The 18962-nt window shown below is 42.9% G+C and overlaps 1 protein-coding gene across 1 annotated transcript in view; it reads left to right on the top strand.

Annotated features, from left to right (window-relative positions):
• LOC127584632 (glutamate receptor ionotropic, delta-1-like) overlaps positions 1–18962 on the top strand; it is a 634847-nt gene that overhangs the window by 348344 nt on the left and 267541 nt on the right. Inside the window, exon 4 of the mRNA XM_052041451.1 lies at positions 17607–17812. Coding sequence (XP_051897411.1) covers positions 17607–17812 — 206 coding nt within the window. The remainder of the gene's footprint in view (positions 1–17606; positions 17813–18962) is intronic.

Below are 18962 nucleotides of genomic sequence, written 5' to 3' on the forward strand. Positions count from 1 at the left end.
TGGGGCGGGGTGGGTAGAGAAACGTGCTCCCATGGATTCAGAGGGACCTAGGCAGGTGAGGATAAGTGTCCAGAGGAGCTATGTTCTTTATGTGAGGAGGCCATGACCTGACAGGGTGATCTCTGTGAGAAGGTTCTAAATTCCTGTACCCCGAGGCAGTTTGCAATGCAGGAAACCCCTGTGCTGGCTCTGCCTTCTCCGACTGGTTGGAGTATGGGGACTTCCAGAGCACAGTAGCAAAGAATAAACTGTGAGATGTGGTAGAAATCAGAAGCAGTTTGGAATAAGTCTGAAGCTGGGAAGCCGAGAGTGACCCTGATTTAGAAATCCATGAGTGAAGTGGCAGGCTCTACTTGGGATACAGGAAGTCACAGATTTCAGTGAAGAGAAAACATGCAGTTTGCTCTTTAAAGTAGCACCACTTCAGGGAAGTGAGGTTAGTGAAGCCTGGTTGTTCTATGAGTAAGGAAGCAATGCTGATTCTCAGACCAGTGAAGTTGAAAATTATGTTGAAGAGAAATGGTGCAAGTTGCATCACTGTAGACAAACTAAAATCCCCCAAGTCAGGAATGGAATTTCCTGACAGACACAAAGATACACAGAATATTGCTTTGATCCAAGTGAAGATGATTTTTAACTAAAAGGTGCTATTTTTGTGGAGTTGTACAAAGGAATTTCAAAGTGATGAATTACCTTCTGTTTGAGATGGTGTGGTGGGATCCCCAGGATTCACCTGGAAAGACAGAAAAAGCCTCGATTTAATATCTCTCATCTGAAGGACAGCACGTCCAGCAGTAGTGCTGTGATGTTACTGAAATGAAACATCAGCCTACATTATAACTTTACTTCTTTTACTTCAAGTCTGAGCTGAGAGTTTTATTCATTCATTTCTCAGGATGTGGTATTCAGTAGAAAGTCCAGTATCCTGAATTGCCCTGTAGAAGGTGATGGTGAGCTGCCTTCTTCTCATGTTGTCTTAGGAAGCCATTCTACCCTCCAATTCTATGCTTGTTCTCAGAGCAATGCCATCAATCCAATTCACCCACTTACTGTATTTCTTGGTGACCTGTTCTTCCTCACTTGTCCACCAACTCTATCCTGATTCTACCACCACTCATTTACACACCAGGAGTAACCTACAGTTAACCAAGTAACCTACAGTTAACCAAGTAACCAAGGTAACCTACAGCCAAGTTAACCTACCCAACACCAAAGCAGAGCTTTGGACTATGGAAGGAAATGAAAGCACCTGGGGGGGAAAACCCATGCAGTCAAAGGAAGAACGTGTGAACTCCACACAGTCAACACCCAAGGTTAGTGTTGAACCCTGGTCACTGGAACTGTGAGGCAGCCTTACTGCCTGCAACACCACTGCACTGCCCCAAATTGTTGAAGGACTCAGGTCCCTCTGGTGGTGGTACTCCCACAATGGTGTTAGGTAGTGAGTTCGGGATTTAGACCCAGCAACAATGAACAAACAATAATACATTTCCAATTCAGGGTGATGTGTGACTTGGAGAGAAGCCTGCAGATGACGGTGTTCTCAAGTGTCGTCAGAGTAGCCACCAAACAAGCAAGCATAATGAGGAGCATCTGTCTTTCAGTTGTTCTCACAGCGGGGTGCATCATCACTATACAGTTTTGGTTGCAAACACACCAGCCATTTGATTGTACCCAGATCTTCATACTGTTGGGCAAGGTTAATTAGTTTAGATGCCTTATGACCCTCAGAGTATTTCCAGCACCTTTTGTCTTTAATTTCACATTTCCAGCATCTATTGAATTTTGCTTTTATTTTTCTTACATAATGTTATTGATTCCTGATTTGACATTGTATTAATTTATTGTAACTATCCTCAAAGCAATGGCACAGATCAATGATCACTTGGAGAATAATGCAAAGCACAGAATTAGCAAGAGCAATTTTATTTTGCTTCAGATCTTTCTTGGAACAGGAGTCATGATGAAAAGCAGAAGTCACGATGCTGAATGCAATGAATGCTAAATGACATTTGTTCGGAAAGATTAATTATAACATGAAAAAGACAGGTTTCCATTTAAAAAAAATCTGTCTCTTTTTTTCTGTGGTGAACAGAATGGGGAATGTGTGAGTAACTAGGGAAAAAAAGAGATTAAAGTGCATCAAAGAATTCAACCTGTGGCGAGTTGAACAAAGAGAAACTATTCTTCTCATGCACTTCTGAAACCACATGATGAACAACTTTAAAAGGTTCCCTGAAGGGAATGGCAATGATGAAGATTTTCTGTCTAGTGGATGTATAGTCAAGATTCCTCCACATTCCACTGTAGTCAATTGGCCAGGGTCTGTCTGTCTCCTATATCACCTATAGATGTTTATCCATTCCCTCTATTTTTTTAATGCCTCTGTTAAAGTCGGCAGTTGTTCCTCTTTCATTCTCATCAACAGCCTTGATAAACAAGTTGGCCACAGCAAGTGACTGCAAGGCTAAATGATGCAGAAATACCCAGGGTTGGGGAATCGAGAACTTGAGGGCATAAGCTGAAGGTGAGAGGGGAAAGATATAATAGGAACCTGAGGGGCAACTTTTTCACACAGACAGTGGTACGCATGTGGAACGAGCTGCCAGCAGAAGTGGTTGAGGCAGGTGCAATAACAATATTTAAAAGACATTTGGACAGGTACATGGATAGGAAAGGTTTAGATGAATGTGGATCAAATGTGCGCAAATGGGACTAGCTTGGTTGGCATGGACAAGGTGGGCCAAAGGGCCTGTTTCCATGCTGAATACTCTCTGACTGACTCTATGGAAGAAAGCAATTGGGTAGAGACAAAGAAGATACCAGAAACTGGTGAAAGAGGTAAATGTTGGGAGAGAGGGGAAGAATAAAAACAGGAGACAATTTTAAACTAATTCAGCATCAGTTCATCTGTGGGCCTGAGTGCAGTACCACTTTATATCCTGCATTATTCTAAACTTGATATTTCTCTACACTGATTTCACTGGAGATTAATAATGAGTGAGGTAAGCTTCCAGCATTGGACCCAATCCTGCCAGCTTGTTGATGGATGAGTGAAGTTAGAATTGCCCCCAGATAGACACAGTTAGAGGTAAAGAGATAGAGAGAGAGAGAGCTGGGACTGATGGTAACAAAGAGTTTGGAGATCAAGAAATGACAGTCATGGAATAGTTGACTTGGCAACAGGGAAATATCTGCCGTACTTTCTGTTGCATGCCTGGAGAAATCCTGCAATGATTTGAGAATTGTAATCATATGAGATTTTAACCAGTGCCATGAGCAATTTACGTGTTTTATTTTCTATATTTTTATTCCCTTTATAAGCTGCTTCACTGATTCCATATTATTTTCTATCGTTATTTCCCTTCGAGCTGTTATTGTTCCAATCTCTGACCTACTTTAACATACACAAAAAGGTGAATTGCATTCCGCACTAATGCACCCGAACCTCGGAGCAGATCTTAAGGTCCCTGAAATATCAATTTGTGACCAGACAGTGAGGTCTGGTCATAGAGTCAAAAGCATGGAAATGGGCCCTTCGGCCCAACTGATCTGTGGCAACTAAGATTCCCATCTAAGCTTGTCCCATTTGGCCCAGATCTCCCTAAACCTTTCCTATCCATGTATCTGTCCAGGTATCTTTTAAATGTTGTTAATGTCCCTCCTCAACTACTTCTGGCAACTCATTCCATATACTGACCACCCTCTGGGTGAAAATGTTGCCACTCAAGTTCCTATTAAATCTCTCCTCTCTCACCTTCAACCTACGCCCTCTAGTTCTTGATTCCCCAACCCTGGGAAAAAGACTGTGTGCACTGACCCTATCTATGCCACTCATGATTTTGTACACCTCTGTAAGATCACCCCTCATTCTCCTACGCTCCATTGAAAACAGTCCCAACCTGCTCAACCTCTCAAGTCCTGGCCACGTCCTTGTAAATCTCCTCTGCATTCTTTCCACCATAGAAAGCATCCTATCTGGATGCATCACAGCTTGGTATGGCATCTGCTCTGCCCAGGACTGCAAGAAACTGCAGAGAGTTGTGGACGCAGCCCAGCACATCACAGACACCAGCCTCCCCTCCTTGAACTCTGTCTTTACCTCTCGCAGTCTTGGTGAAGCAGCCAGCATAATCAAAGACTGCACTCACCCGGGTCATTCTCTCTTTTCTCCTCTTCCATCAGGTAGAAGATACAGGAGCCTGAGGGCACGTACCGCCAGACTTAAGGACAGCTTCTACCCCACTGTGATAAGACTATTGAACAGTTCCCTTGTATGATGAGATGGACTCTGACCTCACGATCTACCTTGTTGTGACCTTGCACCTTATTGCACTGCACTTTCTCTGTAGCTGTGATACTTTACTCTGTACTGCTATTGTTTTTACCTGTACTACATCAATGCACACTGTACTCACCAAATGTAACTGCACTGTAATGAATTGACCTATATGATCAGTATGCAAGACAAGTTCTTCACCGTACCTCGGTACAATAATAAACCAATACCAGTACCAAGAGTGGTGATGACCAGTATCACCAACATCTGGTGATGGTGGCTAAATGATCATTCTTAACTGGATCACTAGGTAAGTTTCCCTGCTCTTAAACTTATGTCCTTGGATCTTAAACAGGCATCCAGGGTCTGAGTTTAGGATGTCACCTGAAAGGCAGTACATATGACAGTCCGGAACCCTTTTAATTCTGTCCCACTGACAGTGCAGCACCTGTCAGTCAGTTTCAGAATGCCATTCAGGACTGAGAAGAGAATTTTTCACCCAGAAGGTGATGAATCTTTGGAATTCTCTGTACAGGAAACTTATGAAGGCACAGTTACTGAGTGTATGCAAGAGAGTGATTGTTAGATTTTTGGATATTAAAGGAATGAAGGGAGAAGATAAGATATTTACTTATTAGTCACATGTACATTGAAACACACAGTGAAATGTTTTCTTGTGTTACTGAGAATGTGCTGGGGACAGCCCGCAAGTGTCACCACACTTCCGGCGCCAACATAGCACGCCCGCAGCTCCTAACCCGTACGTCTTTGGAATGTGGGAGGAAACCGGAGCAGCCGGAGGAAACCCATGCAGACACACGGAGAACAAACAAACTCCTTACAGACAGTGGCGGGAATTGAACTCGGGTCGCTGACGCTGTAATAGCATTACACTAACCACTACACTACCGTGCAGGAAAGAGGGAAATATGAGGGCCCAAATGGCCTACTCCTGCTTTTGTTCTTGTGCTCTTTGGTACTGGGGAGGGTGGGGGTGGGGGTCCAGGGGATTGGAAAATGGCAAATGCTGTGGCTTTCAATGGTGGAAAAGTGGGTTGAAAGCAGGCACGGTGGTGTAGCGGTTAGCGTAACGCTTTACAGCGCCAGTGACTTGGGTTCAATTCTGGCCACTGTCCGTAAGGAGTTTGTACGTTCTCCCTGTGTCTGTATGGGTTTTCTCCGGGTGCTCCGGTTTCCTCCCACATTCCAAAGACGTACGGGTTAGGAAGTTGTGTGCATGCTATGTTGGCACTGGAAGTGTGGTGACACTTGCGGGCTGCCCCCAGAACACTCTACGCAAAAGATGTATTTCACAATGTGTTTCAATGTACATGTGACTAATAAAGATATCTTATTTGAGATCTTGGGCTTGACAAATATAGGCTTGGGTACAAAAGCTTAATTATATCATTTTTTAAGAAAACTCTGGTCTAGGCTACAAATAAAGTCTTCATCCAGTTCAGGTACTGCGCTACTGAAAGTTGTGTGGAGGTCCCAGAGAAAGGATGGCTTGGTGCTGCTATCTCAGTCCAGTGGCTGGGGCTCGATCCCTGTCTTCGGGTGCTGTCTGTACGGAGTTTGCCCATTCTCCCGTCACATTGTGCATTTCCCCCACATGGCCCAGTCTCCTCCCACATCCCAGGGAGGTGTATAAAATCACGAAAGGCATAGATAGGATGAACACATATCATCCTTTCCTTAGAGAAGGGGAACTAAAAACTAGAGGGCATAGGTTTAAGGTGAGAGGTGAAAGATTCAAAAGGGGCCTGAGGGGCAACTTCTTCATGCAGAGGGTGGTGCGTGAAGAAGTTGCCCCCTCAGGCCAGTATGAAACGAGCTTCCAGAGGAAGTGGTGGAGGCAGGTACAATAATCACATTTAAATGACATTTGGATGAGTTTATGGATAGGAGGGGTTTAGAGGGACATGGGCCAATCCCAGGCAAATGGTGGGCAGCATTGTTGAAATGGATGAGTTGGGCCGAAGGGCCTGTTTCTATGTTGTATTACTCTGACTCTATGGAAGTTAGGAGGTGGGAGTAGTACTGATGGGGTTGCTCTGCTGGGAGCCAGCATGCATCCAATGGTCTGAATTGACTCTATCGGTGTTGTGCTAAGTTAATGCCCTACTGAAGTGGTTCCAGGGATGAGAGCTTTTAGCTCCTAAGTAGACTGGAGATCAGGGTTGTTTTTTTTGAAGATGGAGAGAAGATTTGACTGAAGTATACAGAACTATGATAGGTTGAGGTGGAGTAAGTGATGGTGGGATGAAGGAGCAGAGGACACAGATATAAAGAGACTGATGGCGATGTGAAGAAAAGTAGTGAAGGTTATGATCTTCATTGTGGTAGATGCAGCTTTAACTGCTAATTTTGAACAGACCTTCAATAAATATTTGAAGGTAAAAAGAATTTTCAGGGCTATGAGGGGAATGAAATCCCCTGAAACCCAGTTTCAGTGGGTTGAATGTCTTCCTTCTGTGCCGTAACGTTCTGATGGTTTGCTTTGCAGGTGAGTCGATCAGCTTGACAACCAGTAAATGTAGTCACTTGGATCTCAGTGAGGCCTTTGACTAAATCCTCAAGAAAAAGCTTTACCAAAAAAAAAAGGAAAATTGGAATTGGGGGAAGTATTTTGCAATTGGCCCAAAATTAGGTGGCTGAATGACAGAATCCAGAGGGCATGGGAACAGGGATTCTCGTCATCCTGAAGAATGTTACCAGAGAGGATCCACAGGGGTCTCTATTTCTGGTCTTAATATCTGGAGTCAAGGGTCACCAGTACAGTAGTTAAGTTCGCAAGTGACTTGAACCTAATGGATGTGATTAGGTTTAGTATAGTGTAGGGAACAAAAGAATTTGAATATACTTGGAACTGGTCAAAGAGGAGTCGGGTGAAATTCAATGCCGAGAAGTGCAAGGTGTTTCACAAGGGAACAGGAGACCCCAGGAAATTATTACAATTGAACTGGAGGAAATTATGTTCTTGGAAAGTGAGAGACATCTTGGAGTCCTGATGGTTGTAATGGCTTCAGTTTATTGTCAATGCTCAGTGGGATTGAGTAAAACAAATCAGAGGTTGGTGTGTGTTTAAAGATCAATGCTGAGCTAAAATAGTGAGGTTGCAACATTATAAATTGCTTTCACAAAGATACTTAAGAGTATATAGTTGTGGTGATCATAGTACCAGAAGGATATTGCAACTATGGATGGAATGGGGGAATTGGACTCAGACGATCACATAACTCAGGCACACTTTAACTGGAAAAGATAGAGGTGGTATAGTTACGTTCTGTTTCTAGGTTCTTAAAGTCATGAGGTAACATTGAGTGTTGTCAAAAACAACAAAAACCAGAGAACATACCTGGGCTTGAAGGAGGGGAAATTCTAATCTTCAGGAACAATAGTGAGCAAATAATCAATCATAATACCCAGGACTTCTGGAGAGGACTACCGAGGCTGCATCAACTCAGCTTCCTTCTGTTGGCCTGGGAGACTGTTAAGGGATCTTGGAATTATCTAAAGCAGCTCACAAAACCGGAAGAGCAAGCTGCAGATCAGTTAACATAAACCAGTGACCGACTTTGTTGCCACAGTCTGTGTAGCATGAAGGAAGATATCAAAATCACACACACCCTGCACATGACATAAACTTTTCACTTGAATATAACATAATAAGAGGGCTTCCCCTCTTAGCTGTAGTAGGGACTGACATCTCAAGAGGTTGTTATTTTAAAAGACTTGCGGAAGCTGGACCAAAGCAAGACACAGACAAGGTAGTACAGCGGTTAGCGTAACGCTTTACAGCACTAGTGACCCGGGTTCAATTCTGGCCACTGCCTGTAAGGAGTTTGTACGTTTTTCCCTTGTCTGTTTGGGTTTCCTCCAGGTGCTTCGGCTTCCTCCCACTTTCCAAAGACGTACGGGTTAGGAAGTTGAGGGCATGCTATGTTGGTGCTGGAAGCGTGGCGACACTTGCGGGCTTCCCCCAGAACACTTTACGCAACAGATGCATTTCACTGTGTGTTTCAATGTACATGTGACCAGTAAAGATATCTAACCTCTAACGTATGGAAATGTTGGTTTACAAGGAGGTCATGTTGTTGTGCTTAGGCTGATGGTGTTTCCATACATCAGCTGACTTATCCTGATTTCTAACCTCCCAGTGTTCTTTTTATTGGATAGGTGGTAATACTTTCTCCTGAAGTGCTGTGAGCTTATTCCACTGAGAATGTGATTGTGCATCATAAACTGATACACAGGCCCCGATTTTAACTCTGCAACAGTCTCTTGTGGGTTATTTGGCACTCTGTGTCACAAATTCACCTCCAGACATCAGGGTTATTGAAATTCACAACCTTTCTTAAATCCTAGTGACCAAATACTCCAATCACTGATGTCAGAAAAGTCGCACAGTGCCCAGAGAATGCACTTAGTAGAAAAGTCTGTGGTGGCATTCCAAGGAAACTCCAGTCCTTTTATATCCATAACAACAGTAATTAAAAATATACACATCTATTTGGATATGATTCTGGCCCCTTTTTTTGCTGGGTTTGGCTGATGGGATACCTATCAAGCTTGCTCAAGCCTCTGAGTTAAAATTATAGACAACCCCTGTGGCTGTCATCAGGATTTCAGATTATGTGTTAGAATGGATTCTGCTGACTTTGGTTGGGAATTGTACTTGCATTCTGAGGAGAACAATTGGTCATCAGAACTTGTTAGCTCCCAGAGGCAGACACAATAGTAATGCACACTATCTAATTTCCACTGGGCAGGTAGGATTGTATACCCACAACTTCCCCTTTCCCTAGTGCAGTTAGGTAGGGCTGCTGTGTTGTGAAGAGCTGTATCAAAGTCAGGATTTGTCTCATGGGTGAAAAGATCCCAGGATCTTCTACAAAGGAATCTGACGTCCCTGTCCTGGCCAATGTCCCTCCCTCCAACACCACATTATCTGCTCATTAAATTTTATCCCAAATGGAGGGTGACCTCTTAATCTTTACTCTCACTAACAAAAAACTATTTGTTGCACGTGGATTTGTGTTGTGGTCTGGGAACAGTGTCTTTTAAATCCACAAACTGTTCTACAACTCCAGATAATAAGATGTTATGCTGCAGGGATTTCAAGATCAAACACTGGAAACCCAATCCAGATGAAAGGTTTGACCCAAAACTTCAACTATCCATTTCCCTCCACAGATGCTGCCTGACCCAGTGAGTTTCTCCAGCAGCAAGTTTTTGCTCTAGATTCCAGCATCTGCAGCTCCTTATGTCTCCACTGGAAACCCAGAGTTGGTTGAAGTTCCATGTCCAATGGCAGAGACCTGTAGCTGGGAAGCAAGATTAGAGGAGGTTACAGAGAAAGTTCAGTCATGGCATGATTGTAAAACAGAGACAAAATCAATGCTTTGAGATAATTGGGAGTTAGCAAAGATTTGGAATGACACAGTGAGTAAATAGTTGGAGAAGCACAGGATGAATTGGAATTTGTATCAGGTCAGACTTGGGATTGGCTGGAAAAGTAAAGGCAACAATGATATTAATGACAGTTTCTGGACTTAGGAGGGTGTATGACGGGAGGGAGGGAAAGGGCATGGAATTTTTACTGTTGGAAATAGAGCAACATGTTTCCATGGTTTCTATTTGCCTCTTACTCATGTGTTGCAAATTGCACATGAATTACTTTCCAGGAATCCAATTCAGAGGCTAATTTACATCTAATAATGACAGAATTCTTATCCTGGTGATAAAGCCTGATTCAGATATGTTTCCATCCAATATCAGCAAATGCCAAATTCATCTGCAACCTAAAACATTGCTCACCATCATTATCACAGCAGCAGACCTTGACAAGAAATTATCCTCTCTGACATAGTGCAGTTTGAATTATTTTCCCACCCATTAATGTTAAAAAATGTAAATTTTTGCCCTCTAACTAATCCCATTCTTATTCCAAGCTGAGTTCATGTTCTCTAAGTACAGTGAAATAATACTCATGAAAGGTGTTATCTCCTGAAATGTTTCTCGAGCTCTCCTCCTGCCCTGAATGTGTGTAACTGCTTCACACTATTGGGTCACTGTTAGGTTTGATGAATGATGATGCTCTAACCACAGGTGTACAGAGATACAGTTGTACTTTCCCTGACTGCATGGCAACACAGCATAGTCCCACACAAACCAAAATAATTCCTATTAGGAAAGGCAAATTGGCAATCAAGTCTTTCTAACTGCTTTCAAGTCTCCTGCAGTGACAGAAGCAGAATTTCACGCAAACCTGGTGAGAGCCTTTCTGACCACTGCCTTGCTAGAGGGAATAGGAAATAGGTCTGAACTGAATGCAGGTCTGTTCTGTTTCTGAGACCAGTTCATTGAGTTTAAGAAAGGTGCATTTTTAAGAGGAGAATTTCCAGCAAGTTTGAACATATCAAGAGTGATATGTTTAAGTGGTCTTGCATCTTTTTAATATGCAGAGGGAGTTGGAATCTCAATCTTCTTTTAATTTTGCCCTCTCTTTTTTTCTCCTCTTTCCTCTCCTTTGTCAGAAGGTCATTGCTTGTACATCAGTGAAGACTGATAACATTCCTTGACTGGGTGCCCCCTCTTCATACTTAAGTCCAGAGTATCAGCACCAAAGCTTCCACAAAGCAAGCTGTGACACTTTACTCTGTACTGTTATTGTTTTTACCTGTACTACATCAATGCACTCTGTACTAACTCAATGTAACTGCACTGTGTAATGAATTGACCTGTATGATCAGTGTGCAAGACAAGTTTTTCATTGTACCTCGGTACAAGTGACAATAATAAACCAATACCAATTGAACCTAGTCCTTGTAGAATCATGCAGCACAGAAAAAGGCCCTCTTAGCCCATCTAGTCCATTACCAACCATGCTGCCTATCTACACTCACCGGACCTCCCTCTATATCCATGGGGCACATCTGCAGGAGGAGTCACACTGGATGATGATGCAGAATGGGAATCCTGGGCAAATCTCCACTTCCAATGTGGACAACTGCCAGCAATCAGCAGCTAGTTGCTGGGAGGTCAGGCCTAGAATGGATTGCTCTGCCATTTGCTGTCTCTGTCAACTAAGCCTTTGGAGAATGGCTTCTCTTTTGCTGTCTATTACTTATCTTGGATTTGGTACATTACTATTACTTGAAGGATGAATGGGTGAACCTCTCTGCTGATTGGCACAAAATTCCATTTGATACCCTTTACTTCCTCTCAACATCTCCTCTCCATGGTTGTGACTAGGAACTCAACAAGAAGTTGTGGAAATGTATTTGCACATCCTCGCTATTCAGTGTGTGGGTCTCTGTCATACACCATTGTTATATTTTGTCCATATTATGTTATCTGTTTTACAACATCTGTGGCATAACCAGGATTAAAGGGCTATGTAATTGTAGAAATTTATGGCACAGCAGGAGGCAAATAGCCCATGTTGTACACCACGGGTAAAAAGAGCTACATCAGCTAATTCCACATCCCAGCCCTCTGTCCACACCTCTACAGGGTACCCTACTTCCAGTGGTCAATCAAGTATTTTTTAATTGTGATGAAAGGTTTGCCCTATTATTTCCTTTCAGGTGGTGTGTCTCTTTGGATAGGGAAAAACCCTCAAGTTTCCTCTATAAATTATCATAAAATATGTGCCTCTTAGTTACTGATTTCTCTGATAATGGCAATAGGGACTTTCTCTTTACCCTTGCCAGTCGAATTATGGGATGAAGAGTGGGTGGTATACATCAGACCCATAAAAATAAGGTACTGATAGTCCTCCCCTTTCTCAGTTCAACCACCTGAAAAATTCAGAGACTCATGCCATTGTCAAGGACTTGTACATGGCATGGTCCCTCACCAAGCTGCTGTAAAGACTTTACTTTGTTTGTTTCTTCTGATGCATAAGAGGATTTTTCCATTAGTAGGAGAGTCTAGGATCCGAGGGCACAGTGTCAGAATAAAAGGATGTCCCTGTAAAACTGGGGTGAGGAGGTATATCTTAAGCTAGTGGGTGGTAAATCTGTGGCATTTGTTGCCACAGATGGCTGTGGAGGCCAAGTCATTGGGTGAATTCAAGGCAGAGATTGACAGTTTCTTGATTGGCAAGGGGATTAAGGGTTATGGGGAGAAAGTGGGAGAATGGGATCGAGAAAATGTCGGCCATGATTGAATGGTGGAGCAGCCTCGATGGGCTGAATGGCCTAATTCTGCTCCCATATCTTACATAGTGCTCCAGTAATGCATGCATCAGGAAATGGTCTAGGAATCACTGTTTGCAACCCTGGTAAACTTGTTCTAGAGTAAATCTTGCCCAGCTTATTTAATGCTTAGGGGGCAGGTGCTAACTGTCTCACCAGTTATGGCAGATCATTAAAGTCAGGACGACAGCTAGACCAGCTGATCTCTTCCTATCCATCGTTACTCCTCTTTATTTGTTATTCTCACACCTGACTGTCGCGCAGTCTTGATCTCTCTCCTTGTTCCTTACCTCTAGCTGTGATCCATCTTACCATGAACTTTGAATGTCATTGAATTCTTCTTTTCATGGATAACTGCATTTTCCTTGTAAAACTGGAAATGATAACTTGAAGAAAAATGAGCACTAATGCTGGGAAAATTCATCTGGTTGGGTCCATCATAATTTTCCACATACAGTACGTGCACTTCCCAGGGATGTGCCATGCAAAGCAAAGTGCCCTTACCTAGTTTGTGTTTCTATAAGCTCTCAGCGTAAGTCCTGCAGAGCTTCTATGTGGTGTCAGCAACATTTAAAACACCTGATCAGTCTTACCCTGGTGGTTGGCTCGGTCTGAGGAGGAGGGGGAGAAAGGGAATAAGGAAATAGACAAATGTAATAATAAGAGTGAAATTCAGGGAGACTTCGCTTGAAACCGTGGGATTCGAGTTGAACCTCGTAACTGGTGGAGTCACCTTCTCCCTTAACAGCCAATGGGTACTTCCAGCATTCCTAATTCATTTACATTTTCTTCTTCGTGTTGGAGATTGCTGAGTTCCTCCAACATGACCTGCTATATAATAAGATCATGGCTGATCTAACTGTAACCTCAACTCAATGTTCCTGTCTACCCACAGAAACTTTTCCCCTCTCCCTTGCTGAACATCTGTCTTAAAAGTATACCAAGACTGTCTCCACTGCCCTTTGAGGAAGAGAGTTCCAAGGCCTCAGTACCCTCAGAGAGGAAATTTTATGTCATCTCTGGGTGACCCCTTATTTTTGGACATTGACCCATAGTTCTTGATTCTCCCACACCCTCTCCACCTCACCCTGTCGAGATTCCCCAGGATCTTCTTCCATGTTTCAATCAACTCCAAGGAAGTCAGTTTTGGTCACCCTGCTACAGGAAAAAAATGTTATTGAACTGGAAAGAGTGCAGAAAAGATTTACAAGGATGTTGCCAGGACTTGAGGGACTGAATTATAAGAAGTTGGACAGGCTAGGACTTTTTTCCTTAGAGTGTAGGAGACTGAGAGGTGATCTTATAGAGGTGCATAAAATCAGGAGGGACATAATTAGGGTGAATGCACTCTGTCTTTTTCCCAGGGTTGGGGAATCAAGAACAAGAGAGCATAGGTTTAAGGTTAGAAGGGAAAGATTTAATAGGAGCTTGAGGGGCAACATTTTTACACAAAGGTGATATCTATGTGGAATGAGCTGCTGCAGGAAATGGTTGAGGCATGTTCAATAACAACATTTAGAAGGCATTTGGGCAGGTACATGGATAGGAAAAGTTTAGAAGATTATGGGACTAGCTTGGATGGGCATCTTGGTCGGTATGGACCAGTTGGGCCAAAGGTCCTGTTTCTGTGCTGTATGACTCTATGACTCTAAGTCACCTCTCACTCTTCTAAGCTCCAGTAGACACAGGCCTGGCCTAACCAACCTTTCCTCACAACACAACCTGCCCATTCCAGGTATTAGCCTAGTAAGCCTTCTCTGAACTGCTTCAAACACTTACTGTTGGCAGTAAGTGTGTTCAGCTGAAACTCTACAACTGTGGCAGATTAAAGGATGATCTTGTGTCTCTGAAGAGATTTGAACAGTATTGAAAAACATCAGTTGGTTGCAAATGTCAAATTCTTAAAGGTCATTGCCCATTGATATAAAGCAGGCCAAGCTGAGCTGCAGGCTTTGCAGCAGATGTCCTCCAAGTATTTGAGTAAATTTTCAGGTGATCGGGATGAATGGCCAGAGTGTTGGGATATTTTTCTTTCAGAGATTGTCTGAAGCAATTTAAGCCCCTTGACGTCAAGGAGAGCGTGGGCAGATTTAGCATAAATCTCCAGATCTGAGCCTACAGTCAAGTCAGGGCAGGAAGCCTTTCATGTGTACTCTTTGTGTGTGCTCAGATCTACCATCTTTGAATACCAGGGTTAGTCAGCCAGCTCATGACAGAATGGATATGTTGAACTGTATTGTAAACTTGAGGTTAGTTAGGGGTAAAAGTAACTTCAATTTCTTACTAGAACAGTCATTCTGGTAAACATAGCCCTTTTCACTCATTTGCATTGAATGTTTCATTAATAATAAAAACAGGAAGTGCTGGACACACTCAGCAGGTCAGCCAGCCTATTAGAATCATAGAGTTGTAAAGCATGTATGTAGGCCCTTTGGCCCGCCGAGTCTATGCTGACCGTCAAGCATCCATTTGCACTAATCCCATTTTATTCTCCGCACATTCATCTTTGGAAAGAGAAACAGAGTTAACTTTTCAGCTGAAAGTCCTTCACCCACTTTCTCACCGGTACACTGTCTGGCTCATGCCAATGTACTGCCACTTCTGGTTATAATTGACAGGGGACTTTTAAACGGAAGCAGTTCTGCTTGCTGGCTGTGATCTCTCATACTGGCCAGTGTCATTAAAACTAACAGACAGATTGCTTCTTCCTACAGCATGTTTTAAAAATAAAAATTACAGTTTTGAGAAGATGCGAGTGCATTCATTTTCTTTCTGAAACAATTTATTTTCTTTTAAAAAAAGTAAATGTAAATGAATAGGAAATAGACTGGGTAGACTTTGCTGGGATTAATTACAGATAGTTCCCGTATATTTTGTAATGCTGAACAAAGTGATTATATACTGAAACTGGACTAAGAAAGGAACAGTGGTTTGATGAGCTGATTACTGTGCAGAAGCGCACATAATAAAGTCTGAACACTTAGATCATCTCAAGCTAAACCGCTCTCCAATCAACTTTGTGTAGCCCAGTTGGTGTCGAGTGGTGTGACTCAAGACCCTGAATATGTGTGAATGAACTCCTTCCAGTGCATTCAGAAACAAGCATTTAAAAAGCATCACTGAATAGTACTAATGGAGCTCGATGTTCATGCGAAGGAGAGGCACTCACAAAGGAACTTCCCATTAGTAGAGTTCACATATGATGCACTCTCACTACTTTCCTGCCTATGTTGTTAGGCCTTAAGCCATTTCAAGTAAATTTAAAAATAAAACTGGGTCACAATGTGGCAAGGCAAAATCCTCTGAGAGAGATAAATGAAGGTGTTAAAATGTTCAGATGTCAATGCCAAACAGCTGACAGAATGATAACATGCTTTCTGATTCAGTAGCACAGCAGCCAATGTAAGAAACCAGTCAAACCACCACAGGAAAGCTGGAAATGATATCAATCCATGCTAGCTGTTGGGAAGAAAGAATATTTGGGAATGTGCCCGATCCTTTCTTTAGCTCATGAAGATTGTTAAAACCTAATCAGTCTTTGAGTCAGTATTCACTATGGTCCTCGTGTCCTCATCAGTTCTTGTTTGTGTTGTGTTGAGTTTAGGCTTTATCCTTCCTCAACAAGCTGCTTGCTTTAATTGACTTGATTATAGAGGGAGCCCAATTTAAAACCAGCTCGCCTGTCCTTTATAAATTTGTAATGAATGTTTCAGACACTCACTGCTGGCAAGTCACAGGGGAGCTAAGTATGCAGTGATGGGAGGGTTTCAGTCTAATAATGATGCCACATCATTCAAGGACCCATTTGGAATGAATCATTTTGCAGGAAGGCTGTGTTTGAAACATGCTGGTCCCTTTTAATAGAAGCTACTCACTGGTCAAGAGCTGTTGCCTGAGATGGTATTTTGTGATCAGCGGGAAGCAGTGATGAAAGGACACAGGAAAAAATATAAAAGAAGAAGAGTTCAACAATATTGGGGAAGGATTGATATGTCTGGCATATAGATGCTTATCAGCTAAATAAAGAAACACAGCAATCTTAATAATCAGCACTAGTTATACAGCTGCTGAACAATTCAATTCCATGAAGAAGTCCATCTCTAACTGTCCATAAACATAAACCCGTCTTTTTCTCCCTCCTGTATGTTCATATCTTGGATGTCTCTGTTGTTGCCTCATCCTCTACCTCTGAATCCCCCATGGTTTTTTTTTGCCGGTGCCATCTTTTCTGTCTTTCAATCATTCTCTCACTTTTATTTCATAGTTTTCTGACTTTCGTCATGTCTCTCTCTTTCTCTCAATCTTTCTCTTACACATACACACACGTGTGTACACACAATGCCCATGTTTTATTACTCTCTTATTTTCTGCCTTTCTCTCTTGCTCTCTCTTTCTTTGTTCTATTCTCAATGATTCTGCTCCATCCTCAATGACAGTGAATCCAAACCATTCACAGTGGCAAGTAACTCAGAAAAAATAAACTGGTAACTTGGTTTATTATTGTCACATGTACCGAGGTACAGTGAAAAACTTTGCTTTGCATGCCATCCATACAGATCATTTCATCACATCAGTACATTGAGGTAGTACAAGGAAAAAACAATAACAGAATGCAGAGTAAAGTGTTACAGAGAAGGTGCAGTGCCGGCAGACAATAAGGTGCAAGGCCAGAATGAGGTAGATTGTGAGGTCAAGAGTCCATTTTATCGTACTAGGGGACAGTTCAATAGACTAATAACAGTGGGATAGGAGCTATCCTTGAGCTTGGTGGTGCGTGCTTTCAGGCTTTTGTATCTTCTGCCCGATGGGAGGGGGGAGAAGGGAGAATGTCTGGGGTGGCTGGGGTCTTTGATTACGTTAGCTGCTTTACTGAGGCAGCGAGATACTCTCCTTACATTGTGCAAAGGATATCTAAAGAGGAGGTGCTGCAAGCCATGTAAATGGAAGGAGGTTGAAATAAGATTGATAGCTTCCAAGTTTCAAAGTCAAAGGGCATGATGAGGATTACATGATACAATCACATGTTGAGGTACCAGACGTTGCTGGCCTCGCCTCTGCCTATTTCTTTTTAATGATGACACTTGTGGTCCTCACAGATTCTCTTTTGATTGTGTTGCCAGATATTCGAGGGCTGCAAGGGTTCCTGGATCAAGCTTCTCGCCAAGGGTTAGATGTATCTCTGCAGAGGATTGACCAGAACATCAGTCGGATCTTTGCTAGTCTCTTCACCACGATGAAAACTGAGGAGCTGAACCGTTACCGAGACACTCTGCGTCGGGCCATCCTTCTGCTGAGCCCACGAGGAGCTCAGACATTCATAAATGAGGTTAGTAACTAACGCAGCTCACATATGGGGCCATGAAGGTGTTGAAGGCCATACATCTGTACAAGTTCTAACTCAGAATTACGTGATTCATGGTTTTAAATGGGGTTTTCCACTTTGAATTCCAAATCTCTCCTATTTCTGTGATTTAAGAAGTTGTCAAATTTGCAATTCTAATAGCAAGTAAACCAGCCATCCTACTCGTAGTCCCCACTTCCAGGAGTTCAGTTCCTACCCTTCTGGAGATCAAGCCTGTGTCACGTATTTGGATTTCAAAACGTGTCAGTACCTAGAGTACTTATGTCCAGTGGCATTGTATTTCTCACCGGATGTAGAATGTTTGCATTTTTTTTCTGTCTTTCATTTTAATGACACATGAAAATGGTAAAGGGTGTTATGAAAGCTGGCTCTGACTGGCGTATATGAGAAGCTGTGTTTCCAGATCGTGCCACTGAAGGGAAGAATGTAGATGAGAAACACAATAGCCCGACAGTAGATCCTTGAGGGTCACCAAGGCCCAAGGAGCAGGAATGGGAAAAGAAGTCATTGCAGTTGGCAATGACTGGAGAGACGAAAATGGAAGCAGTGAGATGCCAGCCAGCAGGGCACTGATAGAGAAGTGTTGGAGGGCAGTGGTATCTGTGTCAGCTGAAATGAGTAGAGAAAGACAAGGAGGAATGGTTTAGCATGGTCACTGCCCATAAAAGGCCACTTGTCTCAGTGGATGCAGCTGTTTAAGTACTGCAGCAGGGGCAACCATCTGGAGGGAGAGGTCTGAACGTGTTGTGGGAAAGGTAAGTCACCATTGTGGAAGCAGTCACACACTGGAGAAGTTTGAAAAAGTAAAGGGACATTATTTTTAGACAGTAATTGAGTATCATTGGAAAAGTGAGCATCATTGCGTACCCCTCATTACCTTCGTGTCTGTGGTGAGCTGCTGTTGGTATGATGAAGCCACTCCCCACAATGCAGTTAAGGAGGGAATGCCGGGATTTTGACCTGGGCAGTGAAGGATTTCCAAATCAGGATGTCTGTGATCGAGGGGAAATTAGAACTATGGAGTTGCAGAGTTATACAGCATGGAAACAGGCCTTTCGGCCCAACTTGTCCATGCAGACCAAGGTGCCTTCCTGAGCTGGTCCCATTTGCCTGC

This window comes from Pristis pectinata, chromosome 30, assembly GCF_009764475.1.
Source record: "Pristis pectinata isolate sPriPec2 chromosome 30, sPriPec2.1.pri, whole genome shotgun sequence".
In the NCBI taxonomy this organism is placed as follows: domain Eukaryota; kingdom Metazoa; phylum Chordata; class Chondrichthyes; order Rhinopristiformes; family Pristidae; genus Pristis; species Pristis pectinata.